Below are 19,601 nucleotides of genomic sequence, written 5' to 3'. Positions count from 1 at the left end.
TCCAACTCAACTTTGGCTTTTCAAATTTTATAGATCCGCCTTTTATTCTATAAAAAATATTAATACTAGCGAAACTACTTTCGCGGTTAGTTTACTATATATTCTCGATTTTATTATATATTAAAATTATCAAATATATTATACGCGTTCTGCGTTTATATTTTTATTATCTTAGAATAAAATAATTTGAGAAAAAAAAAAGGTGAAATTTAAATAATTTTGTAAGAATAGTTTTAAAAGAATTATGTAGAAAAATATTTGCAATTACTATTTTAATTTAGTAAAAGACAAAATTGTTTAATTAAAAATGAGACCAAAAATAAATATAAAAAAGTATATATCTTTTATATAATAGCACAGATAATATGATTTGAAATATAAATTAAAAATAAATAGTTTTAACAAAATTATTTTGTTAAAATTAGATAAATTGACTCGAGAGTTTGATTAATTATAAAATATGAAAATACATATATGTTTGAGTACATTTCGATCATCCAAACTGAAATATACTTGGCCTAAGTATATTTGGCCAAGACACGACCATATCGATCAGGCTATTATTAATGGTAAAATATGCTTAAGTGAAGAAGATGGCTAAAGCGTATTAGCCAAAGTTAATCAAGGTAATTAGGTCACGTGAACAAGCCCATATAGATAAAAGCCCAAAATTAAAGTATAAATAGCACACTATACGAGATAAATTAATTATATTTATTCATTATTGTATTTCATATTATCTGACGCACTTGACTGACTTGAGCGTTAGAGTGTCTTTTGCAGGCACACTGTATATTCGGTCAAGAGGAAGAGTGACCCGAGACAGCTTGGCCAAAAGGTGTAAGTTGGAGCTAGGAATACATTTGGAGTGGAGTTGAAGTCTTTGTAGGGTATATTCAGCTTAGTAGAAACAATTGGCACTCAGCGTGAAGCCGAAATATACTTTGTGAAGATAATGTTTTATGGTGTCTATAAGAAGCACGATGGTTGTAGAAAAAGAAGTTGGACCCTTTGCGGTCAACATGGTTGCGATGCTAGAAGCCCAAATGAAAATGCAACAAGAGTTTGCATAATTCAAGAAAATAGGTGTTAAGGAGATGGATGTCTTAAGGAAAGAAAACGCCAGGTTAAGGAGAAAGGTAGAGGCTGACAACAAGGAAAAGGAGAAAGAAAATACTGAAAACACAACTTCAATACATAAAATTGTGTCACACCTTCGCATAATTAATGAAAAGGAGGGGGATAGCAGTTATCATACCACTCTTGTAACCGAAGGAGCAACTAACACATCTCTCATGGTAGGTTCCCCTTCCCATAACTGGAAATCCCTTACTGTAGAAGGGTACGATGGAAGCACCTACCCAGATGAGCACATAGATATTTATGTGACTCGAATCAACTTGTATTCCACTCAAACACAATCACATCCAAGGTTTTTCCTACAACACTTAAGGGATAAACACTTATTTGGTTCACCCACCTGCTGCCTTATTCCATAAAATGCTTCTCTACCTTGGCTTCATTCTTTGGATACAGTTTGCCACAAATCGGCCTCATCACCTCACCTCTTTGGTGCTTGTATAAGGCAAGAAAAGAGAGAATCATTGCGTTCTTTTTATAAAACAGTTCAGTACGGTTGCCCTCAACATTAGGAATTTAAATCTTGAGGTAGTCCTTCATCACATGATCACGACGTTGCGGTCAGGACTAGAGTTGTCAAAATGGGATATAACCCGCGATCCAACCTAGGCCACCATGGGTTCAGGCCTGGTTGGGTTAAAAAATTGAAAATTTCGGTACGAACCAAAAATAGACCCCACTAAGAACACGGCTCACCACGAGGGTTGAACTCGTGGTGAGTTGGGCTAGTTCACCAGTCCACCCATAAATTTTAGATATTAAAATATATTTAAAAAAATGAAGACTCTAAATGTTATTTCCTCTCTAATTCTCTCGAAACTAATTTAACTAATTCATTTTTGGCGTAGGATGAATGATACAACTTTATACAAATACAACTATGTAAAAGTGAAATAAAAATGCAAAAAGTAAAATGACACACCAAAGTCACAGTTATCAACTTAATGTCACTTTTCTTTGGCTTTCAGTACCTTTTCTTTGAGTTGAAGGTACCTTTTGTGAACCTATGAATATGTAACATGCCTTAACTTTATTCAAATTTTAATCAAAATTATAATTTAGTTTTTTTTGGATTGAATTAAAAATTTATATATTATTTTAATTAAGTGAGCCAACCTGTTTAATCCACCAACTTGTGGTGGGTCGGGTCAAATTCGTATTTGTTAGGCTTGCTAATAAGCGAGCCGGGTTGGGTTGGCACTAAGTAGCCAACCCATGGTGGGTCAGGTCGGGTTGGACCGGGTGGCCTGTTTTGACAGCTCTAGTCGGGACCTTTCGCTAATGATTTGTGTATGACACCACTGCCAACATAGACGAGTTGAGACAACAAGTTGCAAAGTTCATGCAGCCAGAAGAGCTAAAGGAGTTTACAAACAAGATGAGGGATGAGATCATGCTAGTAGAAAAGAAGCCTTCTGACCGAGAGGCGAGAATGGATTCCGGTAGATAGTGCCCAAACCTACCAGTTTTCACGATACACCCCTCTTAATATGCCTAGATCCCGAGTTTTGGAAGATGCCCTGCAAGGTGATCTTTTACCACCACCCAGAAAGGTGCAAACACCCCAAAGCGTTGATATAAAAAAGCATTATAGATATCTTTGTAACTATGGGCACACCATTGATGAGTGTGCAACCCTTAAGGATAAGATAGAGAAGCTTTTACAGGCTGACTATCTTAAACGGTTTATGAGGAGGGATGATATCGATAGCTCACACTCTAAACTAAGGAGGTACGATGATAGAAGATAGGGTTGTTAAGACTAGGAGAAAGATGATAATGATGAAAGAAGTAAGAAAAAACTAGCACATCAAGAAGAAAAACATGTCGATAACTAGCCCCACAAAGGGGAACCATCAACACAATATTAGAAGGGTTTGCTAGAGGAGGATCACTAAATTAGTCGAGAAAAGGCATCTTAGTGTGGTGTAGTCCGTCAATGTAGTGCCCATGACCTTTAGGAGGAAAACGATGCCTCCTATCACCTTCACATATGTCGACTTTCAGGGTGTTGACCATGAGCAGAATGACCCATTGGTCATCATAATGAAAATTGAGAGCTTTGATGTCAAGAAGATCTTGGTAAACCAAGGCAGTTTAGTAGATATACTCTATTGAAAGACGTATAAGAAGTTGCAGTTACCAGAAAAAGTTATGATCCCGTATGACGAGCCCATAGTTGGATTTTTAGGGGAGAAAGTCAATATTAGGGGATATACTGACTTGCATACCACTTTTGGAGAAAGAGATCTGACGAAAACTATACCTATTCGATATTTGGTGGTGGATGTGAGCATGTTATACAATATCCTTTTGGAATGGCCATTGCTCAATCTATTTGACGCAACTGTATCCATTTCCCACCTAGCAATGAAGTTACCCTCACATCAAGCGATATCATCACGGTCCATGGAGACTAAAAGACAATACCTGAGTTCTACATTGCAAGGTTGACATAACCATTAAAGGATAAGACATTGACCTTAGAGTAGGCAGTGAGGCTAGAATTGAACTTGTTAGGGCAACCAAGTTATTTCCATTACAAGAAGGTCGAGGTTTGAAAATAAGTTTCATGATAGATGAAGAAGGAAAGAAGGACATAGGATAAGTCCTAGCTTGAACATTGATTTGTTTGCTTGGATAGCAACCAACCTTGCAAGGTAGCCTCTCATAGGTTGTCTATCTCCAAAGAGGCTAGACCAATATCATAAAAGAAAAGGAACTTGGAGAGGAAAGAAGGATGGCTACCAAGGTCTAGGTCAAGAAACTATTGCAAGCCAACTTCATTACAGAAACAAATTACACAATAAGTTGAGAACAACTTTCATCATGAAGGAGGCCAATTAATACTACAAAGTCATGTCTTTTGGCCTCAAGAATGCTAAAGCGACATATCATCAACTTATGGACAAGGTTTTTAGACATTTGATTGGCAAAAGCATCGAGGTATATAGGGACAACATGATGGTGAAGTCCCCCACCCTCTCCAGCATGCAAATGATATGTCTGATGTTTTCTTGGACTTAAAAGTGTATTACCCGCACCTTAATCTAGAGAAATGTGTATTCAGAGTAAATGGAGGAAAGTTTCTTTGATTTATGTTGATGTAAAGAGGAATAAAGGCAAATTCGAGCTCAACTTCTCTACTAGGATAAAAGATATTGAGTGTCAGTTGGGTTTTTAAAATGGTCCCATTTTATTATTTTATAATTTATCAAAATATATTTAAGTTTTAATAATCTATTTAACTGACATTGTTTTTCTTTACGGTTTATTATCTCAAGTTATATGTAATTTGGGTATTCGATATTTGTAAATTATGCTTTTATGCAAAGGATTCCAAAGAATATCGTCATAGAGATGAAGTGAGAAAAAAGCAAGGTTTGGGGATGGTTTTCAATAATCTTGAATTTGGACATAGGTGGCTTACCTTTCTTTGGGAATCGAATTAGGGCCACCAATGTTTCTGGAACTGACTACGATCGGTGTGGTCATTCAGGTGTAAGGTTCCACATGTGGGACTAGGAGACGTATGCAAAGGAAAACAAATTGGGAGTGTCAGAGTTTGAAGAAAAAAAGTGACGACAGTGCAAGCGATCGTTCACTCGCGGGGCTCATTTGTCTTCACAGAACCAAGCTATGTGTGTCACCTCTGCCACTAGTGCCTTTGCGATCCAACCAGAAGCACTAGTTAAACAACGCCATCGTCGTATTTACCCCTGCGCGAGAGTTTGTTGTTTGTCTAATTGGTTTGTCTTTTTGACGAACATCCACCACACCCTCGTACTCACATTTCTGATTGGGAACAATAGGTAGTGCCTCTGGGATTACAAAGGACAAGGAGACCCAATCACTCATTGTATCAAAGATTGATGGTCGATATCAAAGTTAAAATTTATCAAATTGATGGTTGATTAATATTTATATATTACTACTTACAACCTCATATTTTTTTTGTTAGAAGTTTTTAGGTTGTCTAGCTTAGGGGAGGTAACTTTGGATGCTACTATTGATTGGGTGTTGCCTTTATTAGTTTGAATTACCTAAGAAAGGTCTCATTGGGTTGGTTGGAAAGATTTTTCCTTTCCCAATCTATTGTTGATATTTTACTTCAAATGCAAACAATTGGATATACTCATGACTATGGAACTTGGAATCTATTATTATTTATCTGTGTTTTTGACCAACTAGTGGAAGCCATTAAAGTCCTTATGAGCATGGGAGGGGCTGAATGTACACCAGATTCGAATAATTATGGCATTATAATTAGTGCAATGAGTTGAGTGCGCAAGACTATAGAGGCATAGGATTTTTTTGGGAGTATTATGGGCAAACAAGGAAATATGGAATTTTTTTGAAAGTTACGAGTGTTATATTTAACATATATATAGCAAAAGCTGTTGCACAATTTGAGTGATATTTTCCCTTATTTTCGGATGCAGTTTTTTAACATTAAGTTGTTTCAGATATTTCTTTTACAGGCCACGAATTTTGGTCCATTTATGCCCCCATCCACCATATATAAATAGAGTATCATTCTCCTCCCTCAAACACACATTTCCATACTCTCATTCATTCTCTCTCATTCTCTCATCCTTTCTCTCTTATTTTTCTTCTTTCATTCTGGGTCTATTTGTTTACTCTTTTTAAGAGTTATCTTGCTAGTTCTGAGATCCTCAAAAATTCTGAGAAGTTCTTGTTGTATCCTGGGGGGTTTGCGCAATACACTACAGATATGTCCTTAAGGGTAGTGAATCTACACGCCTCGAGAAGTCTTTTTGGTTCGTGATTTTGTCAACTACTACAACAATCTTAATCACTTATGGCTGACAACAATAACAACAACACATCCTCTACGGAGAATCCAAATACTGTTTCCGGAGCTCAAACAGTCTTTGCGAAACCTTTTTCGGATGTGTCAAAAATCGAGGTGTTCTTTGGACTGAACTTCTGGCACTGGTAAGAACGTGTGTCTACCCTTTTAGACATGTATGGAGTTGTTACTGCTCTCACATTCTCAAAGCCCAACTTTAATATCCCTTCAAAACAAGTTGAAGAATGGATTCATGAAAATAAGGTATGCCGACACACTTTACTTAGTGCATTGTCTAATGACTTGTTCGATGTGTACTGCTCATATAAGGAAGCGAAAGAAATTTGAGATTCGTTGATCGTCAAATATACTACTGAAGATGTAGTCAGACAAAGATTCATCATAGGAAACTACTACCGTTGGGAGATGATTGAAGATAAGAACATTAAGATCCAAATCAACAAATATCACAAGTTGCTTTAAGATATCAAAGTAGAGAACATAATCCTTCCTGATGAGTTTGTTTCAGAACTCTTGATCGAGAAACTATCGTCATCTTTGACTAACTATAAACAACAACTGAAACACATGCACAAGAAGATGTTGCTTCAAGAGCTCATTACACACATCATAGTCGAAGATACCAACGGGTAGGAATGTGCTACTACATGGGCCAAAGCATTATCTGCAAAAGCTAACATTGTAGAAGAAAAACCTGCACCAAAAAGGTACAAAAATAAACCTTATCACAATAAGAAAAGTAATTTTCAAAATTCCCATCCCAAAGGATCAAACCCCACCTTTAAGAAAAAGGGAAATTGCTTCGTATGTGGGAAGCCTGGCCATCATGCACCTCAGTGCAGACGTAGAGCAAGAAACGACAATCCTCCTAGTGCAAATATAACTCAATGGGAAGATACTATAGTTGCGGTCATTTCACAAGTAAATTTAATGACTAATGTGAGTAAGTGGGTGCTAGACGTTGGTGCTACCCGGCACATCTGTGCAAACAAAAGTGCTTTTACCTCCTATACCAATATAGGGGAACGAGAAGAACAGGTCTATCTTAGTGACTCCAGGACAACTCTTGTCCTTGGGAAAGGAAAGGTTCTTCTGAAACTCACATTGGGAAAGTGTAACGTCCCTACTGGAAATTACATAATTAAAATAAATAATTAAAAATGGAAATTCAAATGACGTAATTTATTATCCCTAAAATGTAGGAAAATTAAAAGTAATATCCAGTGCGCCAAAATTTAAATGAAACTGGATTATAATATTATTACAAGTTCCAAATTTCGATAAAACAAATGAAAACATAGTAAAAATCCCTACCTTACAGTCTCCCAAGCTAGCCCTCTCTTCGCATCTACGCATCAACAACATCACCTGGATTATCATCTGCTCCCGTATGATAAATCACACGATCATTGCCAAACATAAACAAAAAGGGTGAACTCATAATACATAAACACATAACTTAATAATATTAAAACACCCAACTAAATTATTCTAGTCAATTCTTGGCCAAGACCTTAATACCCCAAGGCTTTTCAACCTTCAATTCAAACAAGTAGTTAGCCATGGACTTAGGATTTATGATGCTCACACGAACATGCTCATTCGTGGTCCTACTTCTATGAACCTCCCCTCTCGTAGTCCTGCTCTACGAACCTACCTATTCGTAGTCCTGCTCTATGAACCTACTTGTTCGTAGTCCTGCTCTACAGACCTACCCGCCCGTAGTCCAACACACGGATCCACCAGCTACGTAGCTCCCCACACGCAGCATCTCTCAAGTGTGAGCACGGAACATACGAACCTACCTCGCTTGTATCCCCACATGAGAGTAACTGGATATAAACCTCCCCGCTCATATGATCATGTGTTCACCACCATCCATGAACCTACCCGCTCTTGGCACAACATCTCCAGATCAAAGTTCGCATCAACGTGTACAAACAGCACACGCGAGCCAACACTACAACACTATCGCCTGGCACAGCCTAAGCGCCGCCAGACAAATTGAACGTGCAGAACGCCTGGCGGTACACCCTTGCCGCTAGGCGCCAGACTCTAGTCAGACCTACTATTTTAGGGCTATCGCCTAGTGGAGCACACATTGTCGTTAGGCGCCACGCGGTGTAGGGACCTCTCTCGCTGGTCCTATCGCTTGGCGGCATCAACAGGCCGCCAAACGCCACACCAATAGCTTGTTTCTACTGGTTTTTGGCACCCAAAACTGATATGTTCTTCAATCCCATGACTTCTATAGGAATTGGTACCTTCTCATATCAAAACCTAACCTAGATTTCCCAACCACATCCCCCATGGTTTAATTACCTATAATTCATTTTCACCATTCACATATTCTCAAAATATGAGATTTACTACTCACTCTATAATTACACCATAAATTAGTTAGTTGCTAAACATGTTACACTATCCAATATCACACCATCAAACAACAGTTTTCTAATACACTGCAATGATACCAACTTTCCATTCAATATACTTAAATCACATTTATACAGTTCATAGAGGATACCTAAACCCAAATATAGCATAATTCCAAGTCTCCAAAGACACGTGCTTAACAAAATTATATTTCTAGAACCTATACTCTCGTTTAGAATCATTCTTTCTCCCTTTTTAATTTACCGTTCTCATGGAACTACTAAAACTACACATCCAATTAGACATATCCTCATGTACTTTTCGTTATGCATTCTAAACCTTTCAAATTCTTAAGTGTCCTATTATCGTCCGCTTGATTTTATTAATGCTCCACAAACTTTACCCACACATCCCATCAAGTTACAGAGCACAATGGCCAAACTAGCGCTACCCGCCTGGCGACATATGACGCACCGCCAGGCGACGTATCAGGTTCTGGGATTTTCCCAGATTCCTCCTCTATGTGAGAATCCCCAAATCTTTCGCTATGTTGTCTCACTATCCAATTATGCCGAATTCACAAAAAGTCCAAATAGTTCGAGTCACAAACATTACTACAATGACTGTCCATTTCGCACTAAAATCAGATTCCTACTACCTCTCTTCCATGCTCTCTCATAATTCAAGGACCACCCACTCGCAATTGTCATGCGGTTTATTACGCAACCCACCTCCATACAATTAATAACATACATCATTTCACGCAAAGATTTAACTAACTTTTCCAGAAGTCACAAGGACTCTTGCATCAAACAATATCACACCTTCGTGAACCGTGCCGCGCCGCCTGGCAGATATTTATCGCCGCTAGACGGTTCATCTAAAAAATTCCAAAACCATGGCAACAAAGATGTGTTGCCTGGCGGCATACTCGTGCCCGCCAGGCGGTTTCTGGACAGAAACCTAGAAACTTACGAAAACAGCGTAAAAAAAGTGAAATTATCATGTATATAAGCATGGCAACATGCAATTCATCATACACAAATCAAACAATAATTAACAACTCCCTTTACCTGGACTCTTGCTCAAATTTCGAATTTTATTAGTTTCTTGATTTTTCTTCTCAAAAGATATGATGCTTGGTGTTTTAACAACATAAGGGTATTTTTCATGAAGAAAAGCAACTTTAAGCCTTAAATAAGTGTCTAAATTGTTATGCATTTTGATGTCCTAGAGACACTTACAAGTAACCCAACTATAACAAATGTAAAAGTGAAACTATATTATCTAAAAAGCTAAAGCACAACTAGAATGAAGAATGCACTAGAAACTAAAACTAATTGAACATGAATTTACTTCTAGAAGAAAGAGTTAACACAAAGTCCCAAAAGCATGAATTAGAAGAAATCATAAACAACACCAAACATAAATTTGAACAAGAAACAACACTAGTAGTAGAGAGGATTGAATGAAATTACATAACTGGAATTTAAGAAAATAATGAACCATTCACATTGAAGATCAAACAATAGAAAAAGAACCTTTAAATTTTAGAAACTACAAAATACTAAAATCTAAAAAACTAAACTGCAAGTAATGTGAATGGAAATCCATAGAGATTAAGAGAATGAGAAGAATCAACCATAGTCCATTGCAAAGAAAACTTGATAGTGAATATCCTTGGAGCTCCACCAATTACAAAACACCAAACCCCAAAAGCAAAGAAAAACGTGAAAAGAACTACCCTTCCTCTAGTTGTTGCCCCCTCTTCTAAAGAGCTTAAGTAACCTAATTTTACCCTCTTTTGGACCATTTAATCTTCAACCCACAATACAAGTATGGCGAATGAAAATAAAGCTTAGGAAATTACAAACTACCCCTACATAAAAGAAAAACTAAAACAGTGTTGGCAAGTAATCCTTATTAATGTCTTCTATTTTAAAAATTAAACAACACCTCGTTCAAAGCTCCAAAAAATGTGTTCTACCATTCAAATTAAAGTTCTTCGAGTTTAGAATCCAACACAAAAGGAATAAACTCAATTGGACACCAATAAAGGAAGTTATGACCAAAACAATTAGCAAAGGTTAGTGCAAAAAAAATTGCGTTTTAGGGTTGCGTCAGGTGCTAATGAAACAAAGAGAAATCCCTTTTAGCTGCGTTAGACACCAATAAATGGCACCAGATGATACCAAGTCAGGGTGCAAAGTTCAAAAACGCACTAGGCGTGAATCAATGGTGCTAGGCGGTGTTGTAACTCCTAAAACTTCCTAAGATTCACAAATCTAAGCTAAAATTGAAAGATAAAAGAAACAAAGATGCTAAGGAAGTGCTTTAGTATGAGGGTATATGAGTTAACTTATCAGTGGCCAATTGTTTTCAGTAAGGCTTAAGGGTCCATAGGTGAAGGAAGATTTCTTTTATGCTTAAAGGTTTTCGCAAGTGTTTTAGTCTTGAAAAACATGGTTGAGTTTTTGGGTCAAAATATGATTCAAGTAAGGAAAGAAAATACCTTGTTTATATGCAAACATGCAAATGAAGAACAACTAGCAATGAAACTCAAGCAAAGTTAATTGTAAGAAAAAATTAGTAGCACTCAATATATGTAAACTCTAAGCACAAAATCTCATCCGTTTTAGTTCTTTGGTTTCCAAAATTTGTCATACAATTTGCCATACAAAATCAATCCACTATGTGTGTCGAAGTACAAAAGTTAAATTAATCTCATAACAAATCAAATTTAGAAGCATACTTTTCTTAGCACGTCATGCGTGATAACTAGTGCAATGCTTCTTCACATATCCTACAACTCCACAAAAGAAATAACCACTGCCTTCATATTCATTTGCTTCTTTTGGTTATTTCCTTTGAGGTGCAACTGCAACTTCGTTATCCTTTTTTCCTTTTAGTCCCTTATCCTTGTTTATTAAAGTATAGGCAAAATGAGACCTTTCTATCTTATCTTGGTCCAATCTTCCTCTTAGTGTGAGATGAGCTCATTTAGAGACTAAGTCTCTCTTTGGAAATTATAACTCGCCTTAAATTGACAAAATTGTGTTGGAAGAGAAATTAGGACTAAATGAATTAACAAGTCTTTATAGAGTTTTAATTTAAGTGCATTTGTTTTTTAATCAATATGTCACATCTCCATTATGTACTCCCTCATGTTGTTTGTACCCATACATTTCTTGGAAATTAGGTTTTCAAGAGTGTACATATCTTTGACTTTTCATTCTTAACAAACCTCTTTCCAAATTTTACAAGAAATTCCTTTGCTATATTTATGTTTTCAAAATTTGTGCCCAAAAATGCTTCTATAATGGACTTTTTCATAATCATTAGACTCATGCGATTTGACTTCTCCTGCAGTTCTATCTCCCTCTTATTTTCAAAGTTACTCTTATATGTAAGAGGTGGAGGTGAGTCTATCCTTAACATAAGGTCAAAATCCATTAATCAAAAAACTATCAAGACATTGTTCTTCCAATACTTGAAGTTTGAGATATGTAAAATAGGAATTGAGAACAACAAATACAAAATACACTCACATAAGTTCCAAAATAAAATAAAATATCCCAAGATATTGGTAATACATTAATATTCTATCTTTGGATAAAAATTTAATTATTTAGTGATACCATAAAATTGCAACAATAACAACACATCAAAAAGGAAATCTTCCTTCGAGATGATTTAATATTTACACACAAAAAATTGAATAATTATTACGCAGTTATCATCACTATATGCAATGTTAATCCTCCTTTGGACTTACTAATATGCACACACATCTCAAGCTCATAATTTTTTTACATTTTAAAATAGATTAATTTACACAAAAGAGATAACTTTTTGTGACATGTTATTTCAATTAATTAATCTCAAAATGTATAAATAAAAAATAAGAGAAGCTATGAATATATCACCTTGATTGAGTAATTGATTTCATGAATATAAAAATAAAAACTTTTATCGTATTCCTTCACATTCCACTTGAAACATATTTCTTGCTCAATTGTCAAAATATTTAAATATTAGTATGTCATATCAAAATAAGTCGGAAAATAAAATAAAATCAACCATCTAATTATCAGTATTTTTTTATTGTAATAATCAAAATATATACGTATACAATTTTATTTTAACTAGAAAGATGATATATATATATATATATATATATATATATATATATATATATATATAATATTCTCATGATAAGCTGAAAAGAGAAAAATATACTAATGATAAATTGTGATAATGACTGTTAAGACTAGACTTAAACATTTGATGAAAAAACTATCGTCCTACAAAAACCTGAATCTATCATGTTGATCATCAAAATTAAAAGCAGAAGCAGAAATGAATTCATAATGATAAAGAGAGTGATGGTTTGACATTCCATTTTTCCTGTTTCATGTTGGTGGTTTGTAATATGTTTTACGAACTTTGTTCCAAAATGATGTTCATATTCATTTATTAAACATGTTTCACAAAATTTTCTCAATTCTTCTGTGCATTGGTGGTGTAGACATTGGAAACTCCGTTTTTTACATTTTTTTTTTTCATTTCATCATATTGCGAAAGGCTAATGACGTGTTTATTTTTATCATTTCAAAATTGCGAAAGACTCAAGAGAAAAACATATAAATAAAATATTTTTTTTAGTGGAGAATTTGTTGGATTCGATATTATTGGTCATAGTTTTTTCTTTACTGTCATGAAGAATTCGATGGTAAACACTTCGTTAAACAAGATTTGAATCCTCATTAAGATTTTGTTTAGTTACCAGAAAACAAGGAGAGAAAATAGGATACTAATAATTTAGATTCTTTTATGTGGAGAAAAAAATAATTAAATCATGAGATGCATTTTATTATTTATGGTCTATTAACTTTACTCATATATCTCCTTATTTTATCCACATCTCTCTTTAATTAACCATCTTTAATTCTTTTTTCTTTGTCTTTCACTTTCATTTACTTTATTGTTCTCTTATTTATTAAAGTAAACATACGAGATAAAGAGTTGCTCACATCTATACGGTTGATTAGATATATGTGCAACTCAAAAAATAATTATTTTGCTTAACTTATTCTATTTCACAAACTACAGTGACCAATAAATTTCAGGTTAAAAAATAAAAGAAATGTACCAAAAATAAAAAATAAACCCCATAATCTAATGACTCTCTCTCTCACTATATATATATATATATATATATATATATATATATATATATATATATATATATATATATATATATATTATGTGTCCTACTTTTCGGTGAGTCAATATATGTTCTCATTTGATTGAGTCATAGCACCAAATATTGCACACACACACAAAATTACTTCCCTCCTCCCTCTCCCTTTGCAACTTTTAATTGGATTGCTAACATGAGTGAGAAGAAACTCTAGAGAGAGAAATGGAGACTCATGAGAGAGAGATTTTTTTTCATCCTATCTATTATTTCTCCTTGCTTTTCTCATTAGATGCCATTTGAACCCCTAAAAACTAGGTTCATTTTCAACAATAATTTTCACTTTTTTTTTTAAAATAATAACATCTTTTCAATTTGGTATCAGGGCTTTTTATAAATTCTTCATTTTTATCACCTTAAGTAAAATGGTCATTTTTTATATTTGTTTATAAGAATAATAATCATTTCCCAATATATAAAAGAAAATCATTTCCTAATGTGTAAAATAAATAAGCATTTCTCAATCTATAAAATGAAGAATTGCACAATGTGGGAAAAAAAGCTTTTCTTATTTCACTAGTGTGAATAAGCTCAATGTAAATAAGCTCAACGTACTGATCAAACTCTTTTCTCTCTCTTTCTTTCTCTTCAAACTCAATCTTTTCTTTCCTTTGCATGTGGATCTGTACTTGTACTTTTCCTTCGGTTTATAATAATCGATACTTTCAATTTCAATTTCATGTCATTTCTAAAATCTCTTTGTGGCTTTTCTTCTATTCTCTTGTTTTTTCTCTTCTGGAATCCCAATTTTCGATTTGGGATCACTAGTTGCGGGATTTTCTCACAAGTATGTAAATTTTTCTTCTTTCTTTGTTTTGGGGGATAATGGGGTGTGGCTGTGTTCAGTGATGGATTCAAGAATGTGATTCTGTCTCAGGAGTAGCTGCGGGTTGTGATTCCAGATCTTCTTGTTGCTTTCTCCAAGATTCATGGTTTCTTCAGCGAGGATTGATCTATTTTTGAGCATATAAACAAAAGAAGTCCTACGTTGAAGGGTTATTGATTTTCTATTTCCCATTTCCAGTGGTGTTCTTACCTCAATCTCTTAATTTCAAAGAGCATCGCTGATGAATTTTGGCTCGTTATAGATTCCAGGTTCGTTTGACTTGGAAATCATTTTATTCAGGTGAATCTCCATGCGTGTATCTTGTAAAAAAATGACATTTTTATGCTATGTTCAATTCCATATTCAATTCTCTCATTCATGACTGAAACATGCTGAACTATTACTATAAATGACAGGGACCATGGATTTCATCTTTGTCTTGCAAACTCTGTTATTAATCAATTGCGACTTTTGTTTGCTATAATTGTTCCAGGTACTCAGATGATTGATTAATTATACTTATCTGCTTGATTTATACAACAATAGTTTTCATATATGGACAGCTTTTGTTTAATCATATATTATTTCCGTGTTCATAGGTTTTTTTATGTACTGGCTACTTTTGGTGCTGGAAAATTTTAAATATCTTTGGGTTTTGGTTTAAGTTTATCTGTGGGTTCTGAAATTGGGGTACTAGTTGCCTTTATTATTTTTCTTCCTGGTTTAATTCTTGAAAGTGATAGATACTGTGGAAGTATTGACTTCCCTAGATTTTGATCCTTGAATTGATTGATCACCATGTCAGTTTGGATTTTGGAACTTCACAAATGTTTTTATTAAATATAGTTTTACATGCATAGTTAAAAACTGAGAATCTAAACCATGCTGCTAATTTCTTGAGGTTTAGAGATGCTAGGTTGTAGCTTTTCACCCTTTCCACTAAAACTTTTAAACTCCTATCTACTCTTTCAGGCATATTGACAGCCATGAGTAGCGTGACTAGTGGGGGTGATGATCGGAAGATATACAGAGGTCGTAAGTCGTCATCATCATTAGATGAAGAAGCTGGAGTTGGAGGTAACATGGGAGGAGAAGTTCCTCTAAAGAAAGGCCCCTGGACTGCAGCAGAGGATGCAATTTTATTAGAATATGTTAATAAGCATGGACAAGGCAATTGGAATGCAGTCCAAAAGTATTCAGGACTTGCCCGTTGTGGGAAAAGCTGCCGTCTACGGTGGGCGAATCACTTGAGACCTGATCTGAAAAAGGGTGCATTTACCCAAGAGGAAGAGAACCGAATCCTTGAGCTCCACGCTAAAATGGGGAACAAATGGGCTCGAATGGCTTCTGAGGTTTGTAGAGCTGTCACTTCCTTTCAATGTTTTGTCATTTTATTCTGCTAATGAAGCCAAGTTATTGAAGAAGCTCATCCCACATAATCATGTCTTATTATATCTTTGATTTTTGGCAAGGAGAGGACTTAAGACACTAGAGATGAATTTCTGGGATGGACAATGCTATTTTAATAAGATATAATATAATATTACTTTTGTCAAGATAAACATAAGTATAAATATGGGAGGGTCATGACTCAGTGGCAGCTATACATTATTCTCTGGATTTTGGATGTGTTTTCTGTCAGAAATTAGAGAACTGAGTTTGTATTATTGCTATCATGATTTCTTCATGCTTGGTGTCCTCTTCACAGATTTTCAGATTCAGAATCTGTGATTCAAACCCTTCTAGTTAAGCACTGTACTTTTAATTGTTATCATGTTTCATGATTCTTGCATGGTGCCCCCTTCTTGGATAGTTCTTATTCCTTCTTCTTGACACTTGCAAATCTGTAGTTTTTCTCTTGCTTAATGAATTTTTCTTCAGATGATTTTGATCCTCCTGTATTATATGCATTCTGAATTTGTTGTGGTAATATCATTGCAATCTAGTAATGACATTAATATTTCAATACTTGTTGGCATTATTTTCCTGTAACATTTAAAGTTATGGTCCTGTGTTATACCATTTTAACGGATAACTTTCAGTTGTACTACATATCTCCACTTTTAGTTGTACCTGTTATATTTCTTATCATGAACTTGTAAGGTTGGAATATTCTGTTGGTTATATTAGCGTGATGATTAATAAGTTATCTGATAGTAAAACTAGGTTATTTGATTGGGTTGAAGAACCTTTATGGGTTTTTCCTCCTCTCAACTCCAATCACTAAGTAAGTACCAATTAAAGGCTTTCACGAGGTTTTAGTTATGAAAGCTGTAAGGATTCTGAAAACATAAAACATGTTAGTGCATACATTTTTAACTTGTTTCTGAGAGGAGTTAATATAGGTTGATTATAATCTGTGAGGCATTGGAGGTGGGCATCTATAGCTTGCAGGTTGGTATACTACCCTATACATGGATTTATTTTATGGGTATGTGGTCTTGTTTTTGTTGGACAGTGTGTCTCGGGGTAAAATTTTGCAAAAATGATATTTGCATTTTGATGGTCAGTTTGCATCTGCTCAGTGTCTGTGTATGTGGATGAACAGAGAACATTTTGCATCTAATTATTGACCAAGTAAGAAAGCACTTTTTCATGCAGAACGTACTCTCAGCTTGTCTTCCCTTTGTCCCTAAAACTTTTTGATGAGGGGATATAAGGAGGAAAGAAATAATCACAAAGGAACATGAATGATAGAAATGTATAGATATAAAAAGAAAAAAAGTAGAGAAATTTCCTACGTACTGGGTTATGCACATGAGTACTATTACCATATTATGTACATGATAGTGTAGCACTCACTATTGCTGAAACATACCACACAATATTTTACCCCAGTTGAAAACCTTATCTCTATCCGAGAAAGAATAAACAAAATTGTGTACTGAAATTCATGCCTGATAATGGCTGGCATCAACCGAGTATGAATAAAGCCAGTGTGATAATCTTTTGGACATCAACCTAAGCAGGCTTCTTGTCACATTCTAAGGTGAGATTGCACACATATACATATGCACAGAGCATAAAAGGGTGGAAGGGAAAGTACCAACTGCATAGCGACAATTATACTCTTCTCTATAACATTACCTTGGTTTCTTTCTCATTGTGAGCAATGTAATTTTGCCTTTTCTATTTTCTGATATTTAAATGTGTTTACTGCTTTTGTCTGTTTCAGTTGCCTGGGCGTACGGATAATGAAATCAAGAACTACTGGAACACAAGAATCAAAAGAATGCAACGAGCTGGCTTACCAATCTACCCTCCGGAAATATGTGAGCGGATACTTAATGGAAATCAAGAAAGTAAAAATATTGGTCCCTTGAATATTGAAGCATCCCAGCATGACAATCTCTCACAAACGGACAAATTTGGTATACCAGAAATGGATCTGAAGACTGTCAAATTTCATCATGATCCATCACAGGTACCAGGAATTTTTGATATGCCTGAAAACATGTTTGAGCAAAGTTCGGATTCATCTTATTTGTTCCCAACAATTTATCCTTCAAAACGTCGTCGGGAGTCAGAAATTCTATACAATAGTTTTGGTAGTTGTACAAGTAATGCTCTCCCACTATTTGATCAGTATGGCAATTATACTGGTGACCAAACTAGGTTCTATCCTCCTTTTGATCCTGTTCTTAACACCAGTAATCAGTTTCATGGTGATAACATAAACGGCAGCCATGCCATGTTAAATGGCAATGTCTCTTCTTCCGTGCCCTTATTTGGGGCAAGGAAGTTGGAGCTCCCTTCACTCCAATATACAGAAACTCAACATGGTAGCTGGGTCACACATGGGTCCCCGCTTCCATCACTTGAGTCTGTAGATACCTTGATTCAGTCTCCTCCAGTTGAGTCTATTCCATCAGATCTCATCTCTCCACAAAGCAGTGGTTTGCTGGATGCAATAGTCTACAACTCGAAGAGCGTGAAGAACTCAAATACTGATTTATTTTTCCCAGTGATAACCGGTACATCCAATGAAGCAGCTGGGAGTTCAACCTTGAATCATCCCTATAAGACAGAATGGGATGAGCAAGGGGAATCAAACTCCCCTTTGGGTCAATCGGCTGCTTCAGTTATGACTGACTACACTCCTATAAGTTCAGTAGATGGACCCCAATCAATTGAAACCACTCAAGGTAACACAATAACATATCATTCCATACCAATTACTTAAACATGGAATGCTATCATATTTAAGGGGTTTCATTAACCTGGCTTTCCCCTTGTTTGACAGATCATGATGATAAGGACCAAGCACTCACCTGGTTCCCAAATAGTTCCAGGAAGAAACGAAAACCGGAACAGGTTGATTTTTCACAGCGTCCTGATGCTTTATTTGACTTAGCTTGGTTTGGAAATAATACTGACTATGGATTTAATCAATCTGATCTAAAAGATGCTCTAAATGCACTGCTTGGTGAAGATTACAGTGGTAACTTTGCTGAACATAGCAAGGATAAGCAGTAGCAAGTGGGTTTATATGGATATATTGCTGTGACCTTAGTTTAGGGCTTGTTCATGTTATAATTTCATTTGATTTTCGTCAACATTTTTAACACAATTAGGCCATTTTTAAAAAAATTCTCGGTGCCCTTTAGAATATTGTGTTGTGATGATAAAGATTTTATGGCACAAGTTTCAACCTTATCGATGTTGTTATGTTGGTAGTATGCAGTCTCTCTCGTCTTACTTTGCATGGCGTTGATATAATGGAAGATTGGTATTGCATATATTTAATATGGATTCAGACATTTTCTTAATTTTCTAAACTGATGTTGGTCATTAAAACATTGTTTATATTGATACAATTTGGCAGCCATTAAAAATAAAAGTTTTATTTGTACAATTGAGAGATTTTAAAAATTCTTCTTGACTTCAACTTGACACGAAGGCTTTTTATATATCAAAACTTTTATGTTTTATGTCAAGATTTGTAAAAAAGGAAAAATTGTAGGCTATTGCTTCCTGTACCCCACAGTTACTAACTGCACCTCCTCTATATTAGCAAAAGACTCAAACACCCTTTAGCAATGCACCACACTACTTCTGTCAGTACCACCGCAGAGGAAGAAAAAGAGTACCCAGAAAAAAAAATGAAAAGTCTTTTCGCAAAATTCTTTGTGAAACACATTTCATATAGGTGTTCCGGAAGACAT

The 19,601-nt window shown here is 35.2% G+C and overlaps 1 protein-coding gene across 6 annotated transcripts; it reads left to right on the top strand.

Annotated features, from left to right (window-relative positions):
- Nucleotides 1-14,125: 14,125 nt before the first annotated feature.
- Nucleotides 14,126-19,134, top strand: LOC114186807 (transcription factor MYB33-like). 6 transcript variants are annotated; one of them, XM_085674287.1, is made up of 6 exons: nt 14,127-14,397; nt 14,488-14,705; nt 14,853-14,929; nt 15,409-15,788; nt 17,612-18,581; nt 18,680-19,134. In XM_085674287.1, the coding sequence occupies exons 4-6, from the start codon at nt 15,423-15,425 to the stop codon at nt 18,910-18,912; spliced, it is 1,569 nt and encodes a 522-aa protein (XP_085530413.1). In that variant the 5' UTR covers nt 14,127-14,397; nt 14,488-14,705; nt 14,853-14,929; nt 15,409-15,422; the 3' UTR covers nt 18,913-19,134. The 6 variants fall into 6 exon arrangements, with proteins under 6 accessions (XP_085530416.1, XP_085530414.1, XP_027930636.1 ...); XM_028074832.2 differs by having other exon boundaries at nt 14,488-14,736; XM_085674290.1 differs by lacking the exon at nt 14,853-14,929 and having other exon boundaries at nt 14,126-14,397.
- The last annotated feature ends 467 nt before the right edge of the window (nt 19,135-19,601 follow it).

The sequence above is a fragment of the Vigna unguiculata genome, chromosome 6, assembly GCF_037176805.1.
Source record: "Vigna unguiculata cultivar grain cowpea cultivar isolate G323 ecotype 2 chromosome 6, ASM3717680v1, whole genome shotgun sequence".
In the NCBI taxonomy this organism is placed as follows: domain Eukaryota; kingdom Viridiplantae; phylum Streptophyta; class Magnoliopsida; order Fabales; family Fabaceae; genus Vigna; species Vigna unguiculata.
This window is presented reverse-complemented; position numbering and strand designations above follow the sequence as displayed.

What these genes read in the sequence shown, in the direction of transcription:
- LOC114186807 (XM_085674290.1), top strand. Translation starts at nt 15,423, where the DNA reads ATGAGTAGCGTGACTAGTGGGGGTGATGATCGGAAGATATACAGAGGT. An exon ending in GGGCTCGAATGGCTTCTGAG is followed by an intron (nt 15,789 to 17,611) that starts GTTTGTAGAGCT and finishes TGTCTGTTTCAG; the next exon opens with TTGCCTGGGCGTACGGATAA. An exon ending in ATCAATTGAAACCACTCAAG is followed by an intron (nt 18,582 to 18,679) that starts GTAACACAATAA and finishes CTTGTTTGACAG; the next exon opens with ATCATGATGATAAGGACCAA.